Genomic DNA, 26,167 nt, shown 5'->3' on the forward strand with positions numbered 1-26,167 from the left:
GGAATGTTACCGCGCGGTTTACGCTTAATGCTCCTTGTTTCTCGCAAACGAACCCGGCGCGGCGCCGCCGTGTCTACGTGTAAGTCTGTCTATTACTTCACAATTAGCGTACAGACAGCGAAAACGAGACGCCGAATATATACGTCGTCGAAAGCGTCTGGTATGGGCGTGAATGTTAATTCTCAACGCAGTCGCATGCGAATTCGTAGCATTGATTATTACGGCAGAAGCGTCTCCCAGGGTGGAGACTGTCAGTTGTGACGGGAAGAAGATGAGGATCTTTTCGGAGATGTTGCTACACCGATCTTGAGCAACAAAGTGGAGCAACAAATATTTAAAAGTTATGATTTCTAGAGTTGTCTCAAAAACGTATATTTATTATATTCTTGAAAATCGCGCGGTGTTATCTTATACTTATGATAATTTTATACTATCTTATCGATTTTCATGCGAAGCCATTATTATCTTCGTTAGAGGTAAATCTGCAAAGTACTAACATACACAATCGTCTTTCGCGTATGGGTGAGAAAGGTTATACATACAAGATCTTGGAGCGCGAACTGCATGTGTGGGATGTTGCTGTTCCCAGCATGGGCAGCACGACTACGTAAAGTTTTAGTGGAATAGTCGTGTACGTGTAAGATATTCAGCTGTATTACTAGCTTATTGTTTGTTGAAAGTGAATATATCGCGTCTTGGACTAACTTCTTCGATTAAATTTATTCACCCTCGGGGTTGTCGAACAATTATTTCTGATCCATTTATCGTGTCCGTTTTTTATTCAGAATGCTCTGAGACGAACGTGTAGACTCTCTCGTAGATCAGATTGTGCAACAATTTGGTCAAGTAACGCAAAATTCTGCCAATATGCAGGAGGATTGTATCTGGCTTCGATAATCTGCGAAGCAGAAACTTCGTCCAGTAATATGAAACTCCGATAACATGGAAGGGAGAGAGGGGCGCCCGTCTAACTTTTCGACGTCATAACGAAATTCAGTGGCGAGAGTCTCGAAGTTATCGTTTCGTACCTCCTCAAAGCAATGTCGCGACATCGCGACTGCTTCTTTGATGGATATAGCAAGCGTGTTCGGCTAATCGCTTCTTACATTATAATTGGTAATCTCTTAAAACGGACTTTCTCTCATGGGTCTTTCGTACCCTAGCGATTTCAATTACTAAAGATTTCTCGAAAATCTGCACAAGTTTGTAGACGGTTCTTATCTGTGAGAAAAAAGTTAGCGGTGGAGTGAGAAGCTTGTGGAGACATCAGTCAGTTTTTGTTTATATGTATATAGAGCGATTGAAATTGTTTGAAATCGATGACGGACACGAAAGACCTACGAGTCCAGTTTTTGTTGAACAAAACGGAAATAAAAAAATAAACGTGTTTTGTTTGGTATGCATTCAATTTTTTTGACCAAAATAAACATATTGAAAAATAAAAAATAAAAAAAATATTAAAAAAGAGGCTCACAAAGTGTAATATTTTTATTTTGTATATACGCATATATATGTTTTTATTATATGTTTTCTTATATGTTTTTATTTCATGAGATATCTAATAATATAAACACAAAATAAAGATGAAAAATATTTCTTTTCCTAAATTGCATGTTTTTATCTCTTTTAAAATATACCTTTGTTTTCGTGCAACCTAATAGTTACCTTTTTTTTTTAACGACAATAATTCCATATTTATTTTTATTAACTAATCAAATATTCAAAATAAGCTTTTCGCCAATTTCATTATTTGGGCATTTAATTAACACTTTAATGAACTTACGTGAATTTTTTCAGAATTTTTTGAGCACATTAACATTATTTAATAAGGTGCCGGCACGAGAAACTCGTAAGGCCGATTTATGTTGACGGAAAACAACAGTCCGTTTTAAGGGTTGATTGCATTAAAGCGTTAAAAAAATTGCATTAAAAGTAAGTTACTTAAAGTATATATACCTAGAAACGTTTAAAAATAACTTTTGAAAATAGAATAGTTTTTATCTTTTTAAAATAATTTAAATAATGCAAAAGTCTTTCTCTATAATTTTTCTAAAGTTATTTTTTCTTATACGAAAAGAATTTCTGTATCTACGTATCTCTGTACAATTTTCATAACTCTGCGATCAATTTTTCTTCAAAAATATTCGAAGGTTCATTAAGAAAGAAAATTATTTTGCTTAATGACGTGGCATAATAATAGAGAAAAATTTCTTGGCGATAGATTATTTTTCATTTATTTTTTGCCTGAATCAAATGTTAACGAAGCAAAGATTAACGTTAAGGGAATAAAGCAGACGAGTCGATAGATTCAATGCGAAGTAGACCGTTAAATTCTACAGTTCAATTGCTCCCGCTAGCTTTTACATTAATCGCCACGCTTCATTAAACCTTTGTACCTCAACCTTTCGCCCTGAAAATGGATGGCTTACCGGCGACGCTCGTCGACGCCGATGTCCGATTACCTAACTTGCGAGAAGATGTCTCAACTCCTTTATTTAATTTGAATCATCCCGGTTGAAAGCTCTGCCTAACATATAAAATATATTTAAATCTTGCGAATTTATTAATGACAATCTTTATATAATGACATTCAATCGCGAGCGTTTAACATTAAACCACATAAAACGATCGAGTAGAATAAAACTTTTCAAATGCCCCGCGAGCTCCGTATATCATACCGCACATATAAAATGCTTTCATAAATCTTAGTACTTTTACTCACGCGGTTTAATGGCGAGGTGTAAAAACTTTATAGAACGACCTAATGATTTTATTGATTTTATGTCGGACAGTTAAGCGATTCGCCATCAACAGAGGTTACAAAAAAAGCGAGCGAGAGAAAAGAAGAATATAAAGCTATTAGTAAAAAGTTGACTATTTTTCTTTGGAAAAATATATAGAAGATAATTTAGAAATATTTTATTGAACATATTTTCAATTCTTTGAAATATAAATTGTTTGATACGATCGTTGCTGCGTATACGATAATCCTATAGAAGGATTAAAACTCCCGTTTGGTCGCAGTATGGCCGATACACAAACCCGTATGCCGGCGTAACGCGTTATCGCGTTTTGATCGACTGGATCCGAACGGCCTCTCGCAATCGCGGGCGTCGATAATCGTTGGACATGGGCCCAAGTTCAAAGGTTGCACTCAGGACGTCTGGCTCGCTCTGGAAATTCCCCGCGGATTAAATTCGTGCGCGCGGAACGGAGAGAAATCGTGCGAGTGGAGAGACAGATAGATGGAGAGAGGTTAGCCGGAGGGGGGGGGGGAGAAATCGCCCTCCGAATATCATCCCGGTCCCGCAAATTCCAGGGAGCACTCGAACCGGAAACGCCGCGCTTGGTTACCTGGAGAGCGTGTGCCGCCCGCTGCCCACGCTCGTGTGTTTGCACGCGTGCACACACGTGCACACATGCACGTGCGCGCGCACACACACACACATGTAAACCTGCCCGGTAAATACACACCCTGTGTGGACGTGCGTGCCAGTGGTCCTGAATATTCCACGCTAGATTAAATTACACCATCCCCGAATCACTCAACGGTGGACGCTTTTATTCGCGGCGACGAAAAGTATTTGCTTCTTTTTTTCCCTCTCCCGCCTTTCCATTTCCTTGTGTTGAATCGTAGAAGTTGACTGAAAATCACATTATTTTCATCTCGATAATTTCTAATTTAATCTACCAAAAATTCGAGACGTCCAATAACGTAATTATCTCGATTTCTTCTCCTCTCTGTATCTATTTTGTTAACTTATTCCTTATATTTGAGGACAATGTATAAGAGAATTTCCTTTTCACTTAATTTAATTATTACTTTTAATTAATTTGTATCCTTAATTTTTTTGTTTTATATTCATGTGTTGCAAGCAGATGTACATATATGATAGCTTCTTAATTAATTATGCGCAATCGTGATGTTTCTTAATATTTTATCTAATATTAATCAACGGGAACTATTTTATAAGTCTGACAAATCTATAGTCGGCGCGCAATTTACTAATGTTGGAAAAGATAAAAAAATATATATATAATAATTGGACTACCAAGATCCAAGCTCGGACCGTAAATGGCAATTTGATTTAAACTAATTTGTTCGTACATCATAACGGTCGCATATTTCTCGTATTATTCTTAATATTTTATTTATCGCTGCCTATGGAATATCCTTTTTTATCTTAGACGATCCTTTTCCTCTCGCGTTCTTTTTTCTCCCGGTTTTCTATTTTTATCACACATCGTCGCGACCACAAAATTTTATCGAGGCGCGAGAGTGGACGGCATCGTTTGTTCGCGGTAATTTGCGAGCGGAACTGAATCCAGGTCGGGAATTTATAGTTGATTTTAATGTACGGTTTTGGAAAATGCACGCAGGCGAGTGACTCGTTCTAATGCTACCGTCCGCGTTTTTTTTTTTCGTCGCTTTTGAAAAATACGAGAAAGATACTCCGGCCAGAAGCGCACTCGGTACCGCGCAAAAAAAATACATAGTACAAGAATTTTCCCCGTTGCTTCCCTTCAAGTCTCGCTTTAGCGCTCTTTTAATTCGGCCGTCTCACATTTATATCGCGCGTTGCACGTTAAGCATAGCCACTTGATCCTCATTCCACTGCAGTTTGATCATATTTAACTTAAACTTTTAAAGTGTAGACATATCCACAATATAAAAAGTATAAAAAGTAAAATTTAAATATAAAGAGACAATAATTTAACATTTAAAAAGATATTAATTAAGTTTTTCTTATTTATCTGGTTTATTAATACGGTAATCAACCGATAATTAATAATTAATAATCAGCTTTTCCTGTTTATCTTGTTTATTTTATTAAGTCGATATTCGAGTTGCAAAATCGCGTATTGCACAAATTCACAGAAAATTGCTCCAAATCTCACCGTATTTCGCGCACCCGCTTTTCGGGCGTAAACGTGACGGCGCTTTCCGACAAGTCGATACGTCAACACGACGTACGGCTTTTAATATTCTCACTCAGCGGTCGGATTCGGTTGCGCAAACATCGAAACTCGCTCCGCAATTTGCGCACCTGTCCGGAAACATGTATACTTTTATATACGAAGAACCGCTACTTTTTCTTCCGTCGGATATTAACCCGTGCTAGTTGAATCTGAAACTCAGTTACGCCAATGTTATTTCGGAATTTAGATATTTCATATCATTATATGAAATTTCGTGAAATGATATTCTGCCTGAAATCACGTATAGCAGTTCTCTAACGTCAAAGCGCAGCGCTGAAGATTTCTGTTGATCAGAAACAAATTTTGTTCGACATTAAATTATATTCTTAGTCATTATTCACTTATACACCTGTGATTTTATTATTTATCAAAATTTAATTACACGCTATTTTGATAATATTTAATGCAATTTAGTAATTACCAGTTACATAATGACGTAACATTAAAATTGCATTTAGTCATTATTTACTGTATTTATCATCAGCATCTATTAAGCAAATATTTAATAATGATACTATCTAAATTGATCCATTATCGCCATCCATTATTGCCATCGCCACATTTATTTTCAAAATCTATCAGCTTCGTAGCTGATGACGCGTGGTCGTTCAATATCACCTGATTGAATGGCCGCGCCGATCTATCGGGATTCCGATCCATCCGTTCGCGCTCGACGAAGACACGCTCTCGAAAACATCGCGTCGACTTTGAGGTTGATCCTGCTGAAAGTTCGGTCGTTCTCCTACGGATCTGTGGTTACCCACCGGGTGCTTCCCCGTTTTTTGGCTTAACTTCCTGTAACTGCGGCTACCAGGGAACCGGACGGCAAGGGCCGTCTTTGTCGATGCAGCGCGGCAGCAAATCCTCCGGTGTATCTTGGCAGGATTCACTTTGTGACGTCTCTATCCCGAGGGATACCGCGTTATCCGGTGCATACACGTACACGGTGGTGGGTTATCTGTCATTCGTCGCGAGGCCCGCAGGAAGCACTCATAACGGAAACCGGTTATCTATGGTAGGGAGCGGAATGTCATCCGCGCGGGGATGACATGACGCTCCCTTCCGGCTATACCTGTGACGACGAAGATAACCTGGCGTATCGCGCTATCCTCGTCATCATCATCGTCAGCAATATCGTCAACATCAGCCCCGTGGCGACTGCTACCGGTGACTTCTACCCGAATTCGTATGCAAATCACACGGTATGTGATTCAACATGCGCGACTGCGTTGAACATGTCGCGATCTTTTGTGGCTCCCCTTTGTCGCGCGACGGTGTCTGCTTTACATAACTGGTAGCGAGTACACGGTCTCGCAACTATACGGAAATTCCGGCATGTGAGACGTGTCGCAACAATATTATCGATCAATTGCGCGAATGCGCAGTAATTAGCGCGACTGCGGTCCTTCCGGCGATTTTTGATTCGCGAGATTTAATTATTGCAACAACCTCAAACATCGCAAAACGCATTGCATCGCGAGTATTGTGTACATTTTTCATTTTTAACATGAACATTGGACGCTTGGAAAAATACTGAATAGGCAATTTGATTAAATATTAACTATATATATATATAGTTGGATAATATTTTGTCCGAAATTTATTTATTTTATTTTTATTACAATTTAGTTTACTTTATTTTAAGATTCTCAAGATATACTATTTTTGTCCCTATACATATACTATACTTACTTATACAGATGGGGCATTTAAAGTGTTACAAGCTGCTATCTCTGAAAGTACTGGTTTATTGGAAAAATGTTTCAGATAAAAGTTGCAGGATTTAAAAGGGGCTAATAGACGATCTTATTAGATTTTGGGTCTGAGGTCTGTGTTGGACCCAGTAGGGTAAATTTTTTTAATGAAAACCCGTATTTTTTATTGCGTTACCTTTTTCTACTAATTAATTTGAACAACTTTTGTCTGAAACATTTTTATATTTGCCTAATACTTTTTAAGATGTTAAAAAAAAACGATAAACAATTTATCGAGATATCACAAGTTAAATATTGAAAAAGTTACCAAGTTATTCTTGAATATCTGAAAAAATATTAAGTAAATAAAAAATTGTTTCAGACGAAAGTTGGTCAAATTAATTAGCAGAAAAAACAGTGCAATAAAAAATAGAGGTTTTTATTTAAAAAATTCAAGTTGGATCTATAGTTGGACTAATAAGATCTTCTATTGGCTTTTTTTTTTAACCCTCCAACTTTTATCTGAAACATTTTTCTAATAAACCAATACTTTCAGAGATAACAGCTTGTCACACTTTAAATGCTCTATCCTGATGTATAGAAATAAAAATAATATATCTTGAGAAACTTAAAATTAATTAAACATCTCAGGTAGAGATATTTACAGAAGGTGAAGTTTCAGATTTGATCGTCCTCATAAAGTTCTTCCGCTCTGTGCACGGTTTTCATCGAGGAAAAACCATTTTTACGTTCTTCAAAATGTCCGTCATTAACGATTGACATTGAGGGAAATTGAACACGTCGTATTAATCGGCGCATATCCGCGCGTCTGTCAATATCTACTTATGTCTCCTCCATCTTGCGTGAAAAATGATAGCCGATCGATATCTTGTCGGCCGATACTGATGCTGCCATTATCGCGAGCAGTATCGATTCCAAGTGATCGAAACGAATTGCACTTACCAGTAAGGCGATACGTCAACGCGACAGAGCGGATGCCGCACGGCGGCAGTTTTATTCGACTGCAAATTGGATTTGTACATGCGGAATTAGTTCGAAATGGATATTTTGTCCCCAGGCGTGAACGCGATCCATCCTAACTGGCTGACAAGGCGCATACTCGAAAATCAAAATTGCACGAGTTCGACCGCGTGGCGAATTTATCGCGTCAATATTTCGTCCCTGACGACTCGCTTCCGTCGTTTTATTGACAGAGGAGATTGTCTATGAATAGTCATCCGCTAATTTCTCACCGTGCATTTAAAATGTTTCTCACCGATCATGTTAAGCTGTGGTAAGTGCGGAATCCAGTCTTCAACTTTAATGACAACTTTAATGCCTTTATTTCTGATCTGAGAAAAAAAATACTTAAAAAATTATTTGTGGAATATAAGATTTATTTCACAGAAATAAATCTCACTTGTGGAATTTAAATTATTTCACAGAAATATCCAATCTGCATCCGTTTTACAGAAATAAACCTTATATTCCACAAATAAATTTTCAAGTCTTTTTTTTTTTAGTGTGCTCTAGTTAGTTGTGGAAATGTTGCATTACAGGAATTTCAAAAGCTCCTAAGTTATGTAAAAAGAAATTTTGTGCACAAATAGTAACTTTACAGAGATTTGTGTTATAACTAAACGATCGCGTATTGTTTCGGCGTATTTGGTACACCACACGTAGCGTCAAATCTTAATTTAGATGGACCCGCGTTAAATGCGAGCCCACGTTTGTGAGCCGCGCGAATTAAACTGAAACGAGAGACGACGAACTGGTGACGTGCGGCAGATACGTGTTTCGCTGCCTATTATCAGTCGCAACAGGCCGCTTCGACGTTGGTCAAATATGGACGTTACTGCTGAATGCACTTAGACGAACGCATAGATAAACCGGTTTTCGTACGCCGCATCGCGTGCCGCCCGTAAATTCTGGCGTGTTTCGTAAGCCGCAGCGAAGCAGATCCCGCACGCGTATATACTTCGAACAGTCCGAACAGGTTTAAAATTGATGTAATCCTCCGAAATCGCGCGTGTTTTTTTCTCAACTATGAATAATCGGAATTATCTCTTTTATTTCTACATATATTTTCCCTATTTCGATTTTTTTTATCGTATGTAGAAGTTTCGCGTTTTTCACTACTTATTTTGTTTCAAGATTCTGTCCACGTCCTCTTTGGCGTTTGTGTTGTCCCCGGCATCGCCGAGGACAACGACGCGCGCATTTTCTCCTGATAATGACGTAAAAACGTCGGCGGACCTCCCGTGGCGTGGAGTTTTGTCATTGACATTTTCATAATGAGTTTTTATCGGATTAACGGGCCACATCGTCGTGATGCTCCGCTACGAGAGAGTTGCCCGGCCCTCGTAAAGCCCCGGACATTGCGCGTCCAATTCGATTCGCGGTCGTTTCCGTCGGGTAACGTCCGCCTCCGACATTGAAAATTTAATATCCATTTTCGATATCTGCCGCCAACACGCGCCGCGTTTGATGTTTCCAATGTAGCGCCCGCGTTACGTAGGTAGGCACGGATGGCCACGGCCCGTACGGTTCATTACTCGACTACGGGCATTGCAATTCCATTAGCTGCGCATCTCGTCCGAATCAGCCGACAGGCCGACGCGCGTTTCGCGCATCTTATTATAATGAGGCTGGAGCAGAAATTTTACCAAGCGAGAGTAAAATCGAACGAGGTTTGTTTCTCAAAAAAATTTACTTTCACGAAGCGTAGCTCGCAATTCTTTATTCTTTATTCTTTTACTGGATTATGCCTAAATAAAAATTTGACATCAAATTGATTTTAGAATTCGCTACATGCTGTAATACGCTTATTATAAAAAATAACAATTTTATATCCGTTTTAAAGAATAATTTATAATATCTCTAAAACGGACATGTTAAATATGCGTTACATATAATAATCAGTAAACATCGAGAATTGTAAAATGTGCCAACGGCATTATTCCTTCACTGGAGGAACAAACCGAAATAAGAGCGGAAGAATATTCTGCATAGTGGCTGGTTGCGGCCAGTATCGCATTCAATTAAGCCGGACGGCATGAAACTGCTAATTAACACTTGCGACAGGAGAGCGACCGAGAGAGGAAGAAGACAAGAGGGACCGCAGGTCGACCGCTATACTCGTCGTTCCGTTCTTCACGACGACCACGAAATTTGAACGTCGACCTCCGTAGAATGTATATGGAGAATAATTAGCTCGCTCTCGCGCGCGCAAAGAAGAGGTCGGGGTCGTTAAATCGCACGCCAATTAATCTTTTCGCGCGTTACTCGCGGGAAATGCAGGGAAATGCCCACGGGAACTCAGCCGCGCGTCAGACGCATGGTGCTCCAACGCGAATTGCACTGCAGTCACCGAATATACTTGCATCGCACAATCACGAAATCACGTCGGGGGATCGCGTTATTCCCGCGAACGGATACGTTCGAAATTCTCATAGGCGAGACAAATCTTCGCGAGACACTTCCGTATCTCCGTTGACTCCTTCCGTTTCAACTTTTGATCGCGCTCCGCAGATATGAGACTTTTCGGTGACAATATCATGAACGATATTAAATTTCGTCGCGGATTCTTCTCTACTCCTACGCGTAAATCCGAAACGCCTTAATCCGCGCGTCACAATTTATCTGCAATTTCTGAAATAGCACCGCTCGCTTTTCTTTGTATTTACGTTGCGTCAAGTAGCGTAATAGAATATTTTGCGGAACGGTAACGTGATTTTTTTTCTCTACGAGTTAAAAGCGCCGCGTGGGATTTATAAAAGTTTCATCGCGAAACGGTCCGCTGTGCCGGACCTCGAATTATGAGCATAAAGTGAGTACTATTTGCCAAGTCGAAATTGTGCGTTTTAAAGAACTCTTTGAATTTACTTGTAAGCGTTCTCGCCGGTCTCTTAACGAAATGCTTCTAATACACTGAGAAAAAAATACTTAAAAATTTATTTGTGGAATATAAGGTTTACTTCTGTGAAATAAATCTTATATTCCACAAATAAATTTTCAAGTATTTTTTTTTCAGTGTATATACAAGACACATATGACGTAATAATTGGTTTAACAATGCTTTTTGTATCGATCGATTTAAAAGATCCGTTTTTATATTTATAGAAGGTAGGGTATGCGGGTATGTAGAATTTATTTCACACGATAGAAGGATTCACGGACGTAGGGGAGAGTATTAGACTGGCAGGTGCATATATTTTTACGAAATATTTTTTTATTGTTTAAAGCATAAGCCATAAAAAATTCTGTTTTACAGGGTCGATTGCTTACGAGCTTCGCTCGTAATAAGAACGAAAGTTCGTGCAGCGTTTTCTCGTATTTTCACGATTGCACACATTTCCGTCGTTTCGCACAAACACACAGCTAGCACACAAGCCGACAAAGTTTTTCGAAAGGCGAAAAGCTTATATGCATCCGCGGATCCCGCCGGGTGGCCTCGCCTGCGTTGCATCCATTAAGTAGTCAATGCATAATTACCGGCCTTGTAGAACGCGATTCTGCCCGGGCGTTGCAACTCACCGCGCTTATGAAAGCCGGGCGGGAGTCTCTCCCATGCCTTTGAGAAAGCACCGCGCTAATAAAAGCATAAATACGCGATTCCTTTTGTGTAAACGGAAACGCGTCCGCAGACCTTCCGCTCAAAGCCAATTGCGGTCTTCGAGAGCGTAAAAGCGTTTCACGCGTAACGAGGCTAAAAGGGGTTCGCAGAGCGCCGGGATGCCCGCGCCGCGCCGCGCCGGACTCCGCGCTGCGTTGTTTGCGAGGATCGCAATCAACCCGCTCGAGCTATATATGACATTTATACACAAGTCGCGTTTTATATATCTCTTTTTTTCCGATTGGCGTTGATAGCACGCGCGGTATCATTTGTCGCATTTTTCGCGTTGCTTTTTGTCGTGCGCCGCTCGTGGAAACGATGCCACATTTGTCCGATCCTCAGCTGCGATTTCGCGGAAAACAAATTTTCCACGCGAATATCTGACGAGCGTTTCACACTTTGGTAAAGCGCGACGTCACGTTTTCCATTTTTCTGCGCGCTCGTACTAGAGCGCCATCGATAGTGATTATTTGTCGTAGTGTTTCTGTTACTTCTTGTCGTGTCTGGAATGACGTCGCGACGATTTATCTGACTTGAGCTTTCCTTCGCGCGAGACAAATTTTCCGTGGCATCTCGAGGAAATGTTTAGGTCGCGAGAGGAATCGGCGTATTTAGAGGGTATGAAATGGGAAGTTTGGATTAAAATTCTCTCCGAGTCGCGCGCTTGAATGTTTCGCATTGGACGAGCAAACGGTCGAGTTGGTTGGGATTTACACGCAGTGTGCGTCTCTCTAAATTACATTGGTTACCGCGATAACTCGAACGTATTAATTACTATTTAAAAGGGGATTAAAGCCGGGGATGGTGGTGGATTTACTTCCAGCTGTGATAAGGGTTGACCGAGTTTCTGTAGCTGCACTACCCTATTCAGCGGTGTGTATATCTATTACTTCCCTTTTCCCTACCTACTGACCTCTCCTCTCCCTTTTCTATTACCTCTGCGAACCCCCTGGGATTTCCCGCCTAACGAGATCATCAATTCTGGCTCTGACTTAATATCTCCAGGAGACGTATGCCGCCACGTTTGTTACACAAACTGTTGTATAAAAATACATTATTAATCGTGTATTTAAAGTAAAAGGTAGAGCTGTGATGTATTATTTAAAATAAGCGTGTGTCAGCTTTCATATATGTAATTGGATGTTACTTGTCATAACAAATAAGTTGAGTCTAATTCAACCAAGCACCATACAACGGTGCGGCAAAATCTCATTAAAATTTAATGTTTTACGTTAACAACCCCCTATCCCGCAAACCATTTTGTTTCTCAGAGCGAAGGAGGTTTCATTTATACATCAGTCATTTAGCTCCCGGATCAAATATGACACTTAACAGATTCTTTTATAAATATTATGTTTATTGTGAGTTATTTTTTTTCAAGAGATAGAAATTTTCTCACGGTGAAAAAAAGGGAAAAAGGAATAGTCGAAAAATAAATTCGTCTCTCTCTTTCTCTTGATTTATATAACTCATATGATTACATAACTTCTGTTTTCAAGAGACAAAACGTCGCTATATATTATTGCCCGATAACGGAACTGAATCTCGGCACTTGAGCTCGCGCGCGAACTTTTTCGTTCTCACATCGCGAAAGTTTCGGCATGTCGCCGTTCGGCAGATTTTATAAAGCGAACCGGATGTGGAAGCTTCCGACTTTCCAGTCCGATCGGACGGAACGCGGCGCGGCGCAAGATCGGCGCAACACCGGGTGAAATATTTCGTATTTTTCGCGAGCGTGATATAAAACAATTTCATAAAACGTACAAGCTGGCGCTGGCTGGCCCGTTTTCATCGAACGCGCGTGTTTGACTTGCGCGCGTGTAAACGCGCCCGGATTTAACGACGATCTGGGCGCGGGTTAAACCATCCACGTTACAATGAAACGCGAGATAACTCTTTTATCTTTTTTTTTTTATTTTGACATTACACGTGCTGTCAATATTTTCTGTAGAAATCGCAATTTTATTGATGCTACGAAAACAGCAGTTTGTATTAGTATAGGAAAATGGTATTTTTTTTTTTAAATAAGGATCTTCAGAGAGTTTCCTTTCATAAAGATTTTTCCTAACTAAGCATTAGGTTGAAATTACATTGGCTAAACTAATGGAAAACCCGAGGTTCTTGAAAAATTAATGTTCGATGCTAAATTCCTTTGATCTCTATAGCATTCGCTAGATCTGAAGGGTCATCCGTTGGTGAGTGCAGATGAGACCATTCTGCATATTTTTTGCAGTAATTAGCACGGTCATGGAACAGCTGGGCACCGTGAAAAAAAGAACGCGTTATCAAGTCACAATTTATGCGCGGAAGTTAATGCGGGTTTCCTCGCGAACGTGGATCATACAGCTCGACCGCTGAAACGGACCGGCGCGGCGCGGCGGCGGCGCAGTGGAATAAAAAGGGCGGCGAGCGCGGAGAAGAACAGCGCCTCTAATTAGTTGAAATATTTTGCGAAATACGCAGGTGCATCGCGCTTCGCCGAGAGCTCTACTCGCGGTATATCGACGCTGCGAGACGAAAAGGGAGCAAGCAGCGAGTGGATTTTCTTCCGTTAATGGTTTTTCGAGAAGGGAAACCTTGTAAGTACTGTAACAAGTGAGAATCGCGAAGAGTTCATTCTTTCGTCGATGCTACGGAAACAGCAGTACGATATCGAACTGATTACAGCGTAAATGCGATAAAGAACCTCGTGTTTTCGCGTTTTGCATCCCTCTTATATTTGTTAATCATTCAAAACTGAATTTAGTAAAATTAAGAGAATGCCAACGTAAAGTTATATTTAATTAACGAAAGGTACACAGAGGAAATAATAAAACTCTTTCATGTTCAAGCTTAATATTTTTTTATTATAATTATAATATTTGTATAGAATTCTCTGGGATATTATTTTGATATCGTTTTATGAGATCTAGGATTAATTGTAAGCTTAGACATTGATAATAATTTCGTGGTCATTCTTCTCGAGAATCTGTTTAAATGCCGAAAATTAAATCTCAATTTCGCTTAATACAATGTACTCAACGTACTCGGGAATGTGTCCATAATTCAACGCGGCCAAAGGCTTAAAACGAACGGCGCATAATATCGCGGCGCGATCTGACGTTTAATTTCCTACGACATGACTGAACGTGCGCGGTCACCAGAGATCAGGTGCAATATGTATGCACGAATCCGGATCTATTTGGCACCCCGAAGTACCATTCTAGTGAAATCTTACAAAAATTACTCCCGCTCGATACTTGCAAAAATGAAAGAGCGGAAATGACAAGGAGGATGAGTGAATTTTTGAAATGTTGGGCTATATCGGTATTGTATCGCAATCTTATATTTCGACGTTGCATCGCATATTTTGACGAAAATTCATGTTACGCTGCATCTCGGATTTACAATATAAATCTACAATTTAAATTTGTACGGCAGACCTGCGTTATAAGAATAATTTTTTTTATTTTATTGTATTTTCTTAATCTAGTTTTCTGGTATTTTAGAGGCATATTTTCACTATGTGTTCTCTTTGTATACTTTAATTGGCATTTTATTTGATGTCACACAATCAAATAATAACTATTGGAACGGACAAAGGATTTTAGGTTCTTTGCGGGACTGTATACGAAGAATGGTACGCGTCGGACTCGTACTGTTATTGACTTATACTACTATTCCGCGCAATGGCTCTAAATTCTATCTCCAGAGGCAGTCGCCGGGCGACGCGAATAATGCCGTTCTCGGAGCTCTTCCCCCGGCACGGAAAGGAGCCGCAATTTTTACGGATACCGAATTGGCTGGGCTCTGTCGATTGTGATTCACGGGACCGAGGTACGGCGCCGGAAATAGTCACTTCGTCAGGCTCGTCGCTAGATGGTCCGGCACTTCGTCAGGTATACGGACGCGAAGCGCGGCGGAGTACAACGCTCCGGTCAGGCGATTTCGTTCGATTATCCTGATAAAGTCGTTGATAAAGTCGTTTCCTCGTCGCGCCATTGCTCGCCGGGAGACGCCGAACAGACTTTAACCTGATTAATGCAACGCCCGCCGGATAAGCGGCGCGATAAATCGATCCCGGCGAGTGTTAAATCGTTTGATAATTCCGTGCCCTACCGGCGAGATAAGCGGGAACAAGCACCGAGAAATACTTAGGTGGAAAATAAAATCGTGGAAATAGGAAATAGAAGTTGGAAATCGGGATTTATAAGTCCGTGTGGCGTGCTTTCGCTCTCGCGGCCCGTACAATCCGCGACGTGCCAAACTGCACGGCGCACCGCGGGTGAGAGAATCATCCGCCTTTAATATTTTATTTAGCAGCCGAAGAGAAAACTGGAAAATGTACGGCTCCGAGGTTAATGGCACGCTTCATTCCACGCAATTGGGCATAATCGTCTTCTCGAACCGGCAACCCCCGACTTTCGGGTCGGATCCGCCTCTGTCTTATCCGCGAACGGTGTTGTTAAATATGTAGATATATCCAGATATGATTCACATTGTAGCTCGCGCGCATCTCGGATGTATTTACAGAGGTATAGTCACGCAATGTCTTGTAAGTAAATGTAGGGGTATTATACGTGTAGCATAAGCTAGACAAGAGCTAAATATTGATAATGATATCTTGAATTGCTAGCGTTCTGTAAATATGAAATTACAAATATAGCTTAATACATGTATTCACTGATATACATATCAATAAGGATATTTGAAATTGCAGCGAGAGAAAAAATCTCGTGTTATGCAGAAAATACTGCTGAAAAGAGATTTTTCTCTCCTACCAATAAATGGGGAAAATGATATTCCGAGGAAACGGTATATTTCAGGAAACATGAAATTTTAAGTATTTTCTTTCTCGTTGTAATTTCAGATATGTCCCTTATTGGCATTTAGCCGACATTTCCGTTCTCTGCGAGTGTCAAGAAGTCTCGTTAGAGATGTCATTCCGCGTGAAGGAGGCAGGCAGGCTGCAGCGCGAAATTTCCGAGAGAGACTTACGAGTCTCGTGCAGGACGTGTCGATGCGGGCGTGCACGAGCGCGTTATCCTAGTAGACGTTAATAATTTATGCAATCAACGCCAGGGCCTTTATTAAACATGTCCGTTTCACGGGGGAGAGTTGCTAACAATACGGCGTCGCGCGCCGCGTACAACGCGACACACAAAGCTAGGCGACGTCGTTCCGAGGATAACTTAATTAAGAAGCGGCAAATTACAGAGCGCTTCGTCGTCGTCGTCGTCGTCGTCGACGACGAAAGGAATATATGAATTTCCGTGCGCTCCCGTGTATTCTTAATTTAATCTGTTTGATGCAAGAGCCCCAGCGCAGACTTCGCTGAGATGAAAGGATTTCGAGCGTCCGCAGAATCCGGCACCGACGCGACCGACGCGCGACGATGCCCCTGTTGCATCTAACGAGAAGGATGCGCTCTCAAGATGTTGCTTCTCGCGTTTTATATAAATTACGAGCGTGTCGCAGCTGGGAAATATTGTGCGCTGACCAGCACGTATCTTTTCATACGTGCTTTGCCGCGAGTTTAGCGAGCGGGACCTCCGTGTACACACCGGCCCCGCTGATAGAAAATCTACTCTTTGAGACGTGGAAACGTTATAAAATATCTTCGACGAGAAAAATGCCAGATGGCGAAATATTCACCGCGAATCCCGTATGAAAGACATAAGCGCGATAATTAAAAAAACGAGAGATATTTAGCTCGCGTCTCGCGCTATGTTTCAAAATGTTCAAATCCTGGAGATTAAGCCGCGTCGACGCGCCGATATAGGCGCGATATTGCGTACAGAAAGTCGCGAAAAAGAAAACGCGTCTCGCGACGGGGACCGAATTACTCCGAGATGATCCGCCGGAGCTTTCGACGGATAATTTCGGGCGGGGGACCGCAATTTACCGTCGTCGTTGTGCATGGTGGATTTCGCGCGCTTCCCACCTGAATAATGAAAGTTCGCGTTATACTTGGGCACCTCCTAACGCCGGGCGCGCGCGTAATACACAGCGCTCCGGGTATACACAATCCACGTTGAACTTTATTAAAGCTGTCTGTTCCCCGTAGCGAGTAACTTAGGTGCCTCTGTTTGCTGCGGAACGGCATCGATAAGTAAACGGAGTAGTCTGCAGGCACTCTCGTAGCCGCCGTCGCCGCCGCATAAGCACGACGGTGGCGATGTTTAACGTCAACTAATTGGCGCGCACACGCTCGTTTCCAGACCGCTCGCGCGCGCGTTGCAACACCAACGTAGGTATGCACCGTCTGTCAATTTGCGATGCGGTCAATAATATACGAAGCGTGCAGCGTCGAGCGACGTATGAAGACAAAGAAAATAGCTGCCGGAAAATGGGCTGCAGTGGTTTAGAAAGGCATAGCTATTATATCTCAGGATACACGACATTTTGTTGGTAGATTATATATCATCCCCGATGTATTCATTACCGTGGAAATTTTTGCGCATTACACTAAGATTGATTCTCATATGCTTTTTATCGAAATAATTTTGATTTAAAAGAAAACGAGAGAGCATTATAATCAATTTTCGTGGTGTCAAAATTTTTTACTGTCAAAAGATCTAGTATATATTCCCCATTATCTTTTTATATAAGGTTTCCTCATTACTTCCACGTACGCTGCGTTACCATCATTTTGCAATCGATGGACGAATGAAAATTTATAATAATCACGTGTATGTGAAAGAGTTTACGGATCAGGTTGCAATTATGACAGTGTATAATTCGCTAATGTCTCCCGACGGTATTAGAATGTGCTTCGCGTACGTACGGCGACAATGTTAATGCAATTTGCGCCGCCCGGCTGGCCACGATGTTAATAATCGATGCAATTAACTCGGCACATTATTAAACGTGCACGCTCGGAAGGAAAACTGGGTTATGGCGCGACATAACACACCGCTCTGCGGGCTGTTTACTGCGCGGTGTTAACAAGCGGTTCCGTCGTAGCATCTTCGTATGCCATGTCGCTGGCATATTTGCACTCTTGTGCACTAAAACGCGGCTGCAATTCGTTGCGTTATAATACACCTGACAACGGGGAGTCATTATGTCCCTCATCGCCGTTGATGATATTATTTCCGTAATGGCGTTTGGCGTGTCAGCTCTAATTAATTACACTTACTGATCGTTACTGGCTGGCATATATAATCTGCACTTACGTTGATTATGATGAATTAATGACATAGTTCATTCCCTGTTTTAGTTTTACTATACCACTGTTACTATTACGTAATATAGTATTTAATTTTATTATTTATGATGAACACTTTGATAGACTTATGCTTCGAATAAATAATTTGTCGCGATGAAAACAGAATAATTATAAATAAATGTGTTTTTAATTTTTATTTATATTTATAATGAGGAATATTAAATAAGAATTTATAAAGGAGTATTTCAAAACGATCTGCAATCTGATATATGTATATTTCCATTAAAAAAGACAATTTTTATATAGAAAACCTTCATAAATTTTAACTTTTGCATAAATAAAAAAAGATAAATTTCATGAAATTTAATAGATAAGCCAGTATTAATGTAAATTTATCACGTTTCCTTTATACTTCGGCGGATTCGCCGAAGCTCTGCATGAAGATGCAACGTAAGCGCAAGACGCAAGTTATCTCATTAACCTCGTACTATCGAATTCCGGTCTGTCAGGGGTAATGCATCATCGGAACGTCGCGGTCGCGATGAAGCCGAGCTTGACGTGTTAACTTTAGTTCGAGCTTGCATAATTTCCGATCGGTCTCAATAGTGCAGGCTGAGAGTGCCGCAGCCATCGCGCGGCTGCCGTATCTCTTCCACCTTATACGCGAGATAGTCGCGATTAATGCAATTTGCTTGTTGCACGGACAAGCCAGGACGTTAATAGTTGATGCGATTAATTCAAGCTCGGTTAACTTGAGAATGTATGAACACACATTCCGCATGAGACGGAATGCGTGCCATATAATGTCAATCTAGCTGATTCATGAACTTCGTTACACCCGCTTCGTTTCTCGTTGCGGCTTCTCACTCTACGAACTTTATCATCGCGGACTTTTAGGTCAGAAGATTGTCGTCGGATTAAATAGTCATTAGACATTGCGATATAACTGTTAAAAAATGAGATATTACCATGTGAAATATCTGACGCGATCTCGAAGAGAAAACTTTCTTATAAGCGGTTATGCATTTTATAGTAACGTACTTTTTTCTACGTTTGCCATTCTTACCTAGGCGCGTAAGACTTTCAAGTAATATGAAATGATCGTCCTATATATATTTTAGAGCTAGACATGCTCGTTCCGCGACGTTGCTTTGAGAACCACTCGTTGTAACAGCACGAACGCATGCGACACAACTATCTCGCGTGCACTATCTGCGATTGTGCTGATGTAACTGCGATGTCGCGCGTCAACTGATTAGCACGTGACCATTTGCAAATTTGACCGCGAAACAGTTCGCGCGGTTCGCCAAAGCACATAGTGCTTTGCATGCATCCGTGTGAATCTGTGCGCACGCTCGTGCATTGACAAGATTTGTATAATTTAACATTGTACAATAGATTCATTGCGTGAAAATGGAAGACACCGAACGATAGTTTGCGACAATAATCCTGTAAACGCAATATAGTCCAGTCAATAGAGACATTTAAATGGAATTAATTCCGGGAAGCAATTTTTTTTTTTACTGTTTTGGAGGGTCATGGGTAGTCTAAAACCGGATTTTCGGGATTCTAACCCTGGAGCGTTACCCGCCATTTTGATTATAAGGGTGATTTTGTAAATATCTCGCTTATTTTCAACTTTAGAGTGAAAGTGGTAATAACCAAACTTGTAGAAAATTTAATACTCTACAATTTTGGTCTTTATCATTTTTCACCTAGGATCGATATTTTGGGTCTTAGACTCGAAAGTGGGGGGTGAAATTTTATTATTATTTTTTATTTTTTGAATTTACTTGGTATAATGAAAAACATCTTTTTTCCACATTACCACGGGGGTAGAGTTTATGGCGCGTTTATTTAAAAAATTAAAAAAAATTAAAAAATTTAATCTCCCACTTTCGAGTCTAAGACCCAAAATATCGATCCTAGGTGAAAAATGATAAGGACCAAAATTGTAAAGTATTAAATTTTCTACAAGTTTGGTTATTACCACTTTCACTCTAAAGTTGAAAATAAGCGAGATATTTACAAAATTACCCTTATAATCAAAATGGCGGCTAACGCTCCAGGGTTAGAATCCCGAAAATCCGGTTTTAGACTACCCATGACCCTCCAAAGCAGTCAAAAAAAAATTGCTTCCCGGAATTAATTCCATTTCAGCGGCTTTTTCGGGCTCTATTGACTAGGCTAAGAAAATAGGGTATCGTAAGCTGGTCGTTAAAAAAAGAAACGGATTATCAGATTGTGAAATAGGTAATTAAAGATCTTGGTTTTGTTTTCAGAATTAAATCCGCGTCAAAAACAATTTTGAAATACTTCGTACTTTGATTTGGCGAGCCATCGAATAGACAGTAGAATGTCATCAAAGTTTTATTACAGATTAAAAGCTTTTCTATTTTGTTTCGTTGTTGCGGTGGTCCAGTAACATTTATGTAACTAATGTCGTTAGAGATTCGCAAGAATCTAATTAGATCTATATACCTAGATTTCCCCGCGGAGGGGAAATACCTTCAGTATCCATAAAGCACATAAAGCACAAATCGATTCGTCATTAAGCCATGATTAAATCAACGTTATTACTTCAGAATTTGCGACGTGTAGATGCTTGACGTAATAACGATTGGACATAATCGTCAGCGAGACGCGATCGCTATCTATAACGCTGACAAGCTGTCTGTCCATCGCAGCTTATTTATCACTGATTCTATCGTCTATGATTAAAACATTCGCGCGTGCACGGTGGACGTTGATGTAGTCTGTACGCCTTACGCACTGAATTACGTTATATTTTTTTACACGAGACTCAAATTCTATGAGTTTTACAACAGTTTGCGTATGAACGCGTGCGTGATTACAAATTTAATTTTTTTTAAACATACAGCTAATTAAAATATGTGAAAATTATCCAGATTGCTTTTTGCGAATTGTTCTTTTGGACTTGGCGATTTTTGGCTTACGCAATTCTTACGACACCGTACGATCTATCTTGCGTCTTATTTCGAGAACGTTGTTGATGAGGAACGTCGTCATATTTCGAGTCGGTCCTGAGTGCCGACACGGCACCGCGGGGTGCATGTGGCAGATAATGGAAACGTCACTCTGAATGCCACAGTGTTATCTCTCGCGCAAATGTTATCTCTGCTAACTCCTCTGCGGCAGATAATGGCGTTTGGCGGCGACGGCGGTGGCGGCGGCCAAATGAAACGATTAAAACGATTAATACGAAAAACACGAGCGAAAGTCGCCGCTGTTCGTCACGACGATTAAAGCGAGATCGCGTGCATCCTCGCGTGCATCCTCGCGTGCAGGCGCACGTGACGCCGTAAAACGCAATTCGCGCGACCGCTTTAATGGGATACCTATCTAACGTAATGTGACGCTATCACAGCGACGCTAAGATAGCCGTGTGAACGCTCAAATTAATTCCCACGGCGATTAGCGTGAGCAATACTCAAACCTACCATTATCGTAATTGAAGGGGCAAGTGTCCGAAGGTGATACGAGGCACATATGGCGATATGACGTATATATATTTCAATGCATTTGGTACTATGGTATCAAGGTTCTATATGCGTGGTAGACTGATTGGGATCATCGTCCCTGCCCTGACAGTTCTACGAGATCAATTCATAACGTTCGAGATGGAGAAATTGAAAATTGTGAAGTGTTGCTTTTTTTCGTTTAATATAAAAAACGGGGAAAATATATACGATAATAGATCACTTTCGAGAACCTGCCGCAAGAGATAATCCATCATGCTTTGCTTTGCTCAAGGATGAAAAAAAAAGATTACGTTATAGGGGGAAAAATCAACTTAATTTGCGTGGCGATTGTTCCGAATAGAGATTCGTAAAACCAAGCGGTCAGTATAACTGCGCGATGGTCAGTATAACCATGATTTATTACCCTGCGTTCGGTGTAAAAAAAAACCCACCTTTATTCATGTATAACACGAAATGTATATATTCGTACAAAAACCCATTTTATGTAACATGTCTCTCATTGTATGAAGAAGAGACTAGTTTGTTATATAAATTTGAACGGTTATTCTTTTTTGTCTATATCTACGTCTTGTCTGACAATCGCTTACTTATGTTACACTTTCTTTAAAAATGTTAAGAAATTGCAGCAGAACTCGGTTTTAATTATATACATAGTGTGTACGTTGGACTGCATTATTTTAAACAAGATTTTATGTATATGTCTATTTTGCCAACGACACCTGCGGTTAAAATGGGCTGCAGTACGCGGGTGCGGTATCTCTCTCATTTTTGCCTCCCCTAAGTAGCGCTGCTTCTAGTAAATTTCTGTAAAATTACATCGTAACAACTTGCTCGCGTAAGAACGAGCTCCGCTCTCCTCTTTTAAAAACAGCTTTAATTTTTTGCCGTGCGGAATAGTACTTTATAAAATGGACACTCCACGCTAACTTTCCCGCGAGATGTTGAAATTTTTCCAGGGGGGTGGGGCCAGGAGAGGTAGGAGCCGCGTATAAGACTTGTTGCTCATTTTTCCCCTCGTTCGGTGGTATAGACACGAAGTCGATATCACCAATTAACCCAAGACTGTTTACCGTTCATGTCATGGGACGGTCCGTATCGAACTGGCGGTCCTATGTAACCGACATGGCAGTATGTAACAGACATGTACATACCTATGGTCAACCCGCCAGGTAATGCCACTTGGTTTGCCGCCTGGTCGCCGCACCGAAGGAAATAATACTGTTTGATTGGCCAGTCTAATGATATGTAAAGAGCATTTGGAAATACAAAATGTTTCGTAGTTACACTAAAAGACTTTATCATCAAAAAGACTTTGAGTAAGAATTCTCTTCTCTTTCTCTCTCTCTCTCTCTCTCTCTCTCTCTCTCTTTCAAAAACATCTTGTATAGTCTAGTCCTGCTCGATGTTTTGAGAACTCAAGCGGCAACTTTCAGTCTGTACTTATTTCTTGCTAAATATTCATTATACTTTATTGTTCCGTTATACCGTTGAATATTCATCACTTTGTTGTAGAGCCACATTTTGCAAGAAGAGAGAATAGAGTAGTTTAATAATCAAATACTATAGGCGAATGGTTTTAATATGAAACTTAAATCGTAATTCTCTGAGACTTGATTTCGAGAAAAGCTCTTGCGCTTTATTTAGATACGTCTTTGTAATATTTGTTTTGTCACTTCATTATTTTACCTTTTTAAGCAAATACAGCAGTTTAATTGCAGAATGAAAGTTGACAACGCATAATTACCGCGATGTATATGCGCTTGTCATGACAATACCCCCCGTATTTGCGATCATTTTGGCAGCAATTTCAACCCTGAGATTATTCCGCCGTCGTTTCGACCCAATTTCATTAAAGTTTCCAGCCAAATTTACAATCGTGTCCGTGTCGTTGCATAACTTTATTTAAGCACGGGCAATCCCGCCGGTGGATAACCGAGTTTCGTCAGTTAGAAACAAGCACACAGCCGATATTTATAACCCAATGAAAAATTGTGAATGCCACGTTTTAAAAATACGTCACTTACGGAACGAAATTTAATGTCGACACGATGCCGTATCTCGTCTCTGTAATGTCAGTCGGGATTGTTGGGATTTTATTTTTAACTTGCAGTTGCAAACGCGATACCTGTTATTGGATCGGCGCACAGGCCGAGATATTCCAACGGAATATAATCCGTTTAATGCGGTTATCTATTCATCTATTCGTCGATTGATTCGCTTATCGTATCACTCCTGAAAACCATTAATACGAATATGCGTACATTTTGCGTATAGCAAATTGAAGCACGTTATTGTTATATTTTCTATTCTGTTGCGAGCGATCATCAACAACTGGATATTGATATAATATTAATTGGAGCTTTCCAAATAATTGCTGAAATAATTGCGTTAATTGCCTATCAAATTTACAGGTATAAATAATGAATAATATAAAATATCTTTTTTTTTCATATAATTTATTTATTGATACAGTAAAAATTGAAATGTATTGCTGTTTCTTCATTCTTCTCTGCAATAACATAGATTAAGAACGCAAAGTGTTTTAGAAGTGTAAGAATTGAAAGTCGACGGTTTCAGAGGAGTAACGCTCGAACTCTATAACATCTGCGAGCAGGCAGGTATATTTTGAGCAAGAGATCCGCGCGTGAAAGCCACAAATGCGCAATTAATTAAGCGTTCCAGCGTGCGCGTGGAGCATGACGCGAGATTAATCTGTCTAATCGCAAGTCTGATAGCCGCCGAGTTCGAAGTCGAGCGTTACCCTTCTCTCGATTCGTCTCTCGATTGGCCTAGAGGGCTCAATCAATAATCACCGTCCTCCTCCTCTGCTTGCAGGTTGCCCAGGAAGCGAGCGGTTCTGCTGGCGATTTGTCTCTTGGCCACTTGCACGGGTAAGTCTGTCTCCTGCGCGCGTTTGTGTGACGTCCCACGCGCGTGTTCTCTTTGCCGAATTTATTCAGTCGCACGTCGCGCGTCGCGCGATCTGTAGATCGTGTTACGCGGATGGCGACGTTCCGTTTCGCGTTCTCGTCGAGGCACGTGCACGGCGCTCCATAACCATGCGCCAGACGACGACGATGCTCTTCCTCTCGTAGCTGAGGAGAATTTTATTTGATTCCTCTTAGGCCGTTTCAGAAGTCTCGTCGACCGTCTCGGGAACGCGGGAGTTATAGCATCCTACCCGTCGCTTTACTACTCGTGCACGTTTGAATTCTGAGAGCGAAATGTGGCCGGAGTAGAATGGGGGTTTGCGCGAAGCTTGGTAGAATATATCGCGATATCTCTAGAAACACGTCCGAAAAAAAGGGACTTATTTTTATGAATAAGTAATTTTTACGACAACCTTATATATGTTGTCAATCTTTTATGAGGACACTTCTTTCTTTTCGGCTGCGATAAAATTTATTTGCGTGATAAAAAGAATTAGAAAATATGTGTTTATACGAGAAAAGCGTTATTTGTTATGCGTAAGATATGCATTATATTAAATCACATTGCGAGAGTTGCACTCGAGCCAAGGAACGACTGTTTAAATATCTCGTTGTCGTGAACGAGACCGAAGTACCGGGTACCTTAGTGATACGAGAAGGCATGAGAAGATGGTTAGGTAGCGCACGTGGGGGTGAGAGGGGGTGCAAGAATGGAGGAAAGGCGTTTCCTCCTTCCGGCGGGGAACAGGAAGCTTCTAGCGAGCTGCCTCTTCCCGCTCTACCCTTCGTCCTCTCTTTCGCTCTCCCTTATTCTCTCGTTTCCATCTGCTCTCGCCTTTTTCCTCTTCCGCATCGCCCGCGCAACTCAGCTCCCCTCATCACCGTATCTCGGCGAAGTCGAGAAATGGTTCCTCTTGGAGGAAGCGAGCGAAGCTTTTCTCTTCTAACGCCTCTTCATCTTCTTCTAACATCGTTTCTCTCTTTCTCTAAGTTACAAATATATAACCTAAAGTTATATATGTATATACAATATACATATATAACTTTATAAAAAAAAAATGTAACGTAGAGTTACATATGTACATATACGTGTATGTGTGTGTATGTGCATACATATAGCGATTAACGTTGATGGCAAGTAATGCAGCAAACCACTATAGTGCTTATTTCGCCAGTTTCGCGAAAGTTTGACGTTCCTGTGTCTTGCAGTCATTTTCAGTTCGTTTGCTCAATTTCTACATATTAAAATTTACTTTATTACATGTTGCTTCTTCCCTTTCATTTTCGCTAGTTTC

The 26,167-nt window shown here is 40.7% G+C and overlaps 1 protein-coding gene across 2 annotated transcripts in view; it reads left to right on the forward strand.

Annotated features, from left to right (window-relative positions):
• Nucleotides 1-26,167, forward strand: part of Cad87a (cadherin 87A) — a 201,907-nt gene that overhangs the window by 78,029 nt on the left and 97,711 nt on the right. For both annotated transcript variants that reach the window (XM_071781222.1, XM_071781223.1), the window contains exon 4: nucleotides 24,778-24,833. In XM_071781222.1, the coding sequence (XP_071637323.1) occupies nucleotides 24,778-24,833 (56 nt within the window). The remainder of the gene's footprint in view (nucleotides 1-24,777; nucleotides 24,834-26,167) is intronic.

This window comes from Temnothorax longispinosus, chromosome 6, assembly GCF_030848805.1.
Source record: "Temnothorax longispinosus isolate EJ_2023e chromosome 6, Tlon_JGU_v1, whole genome shotgun sequence".
In the NCBI taxonomy this organism is placed as follows: domain Eukaryota; kingdom Metazoa; phylum Arthropoda; class Insecta; order Hymenoptera; family Formicidae; genus Temnothorax; species Temnothorax longispinosus.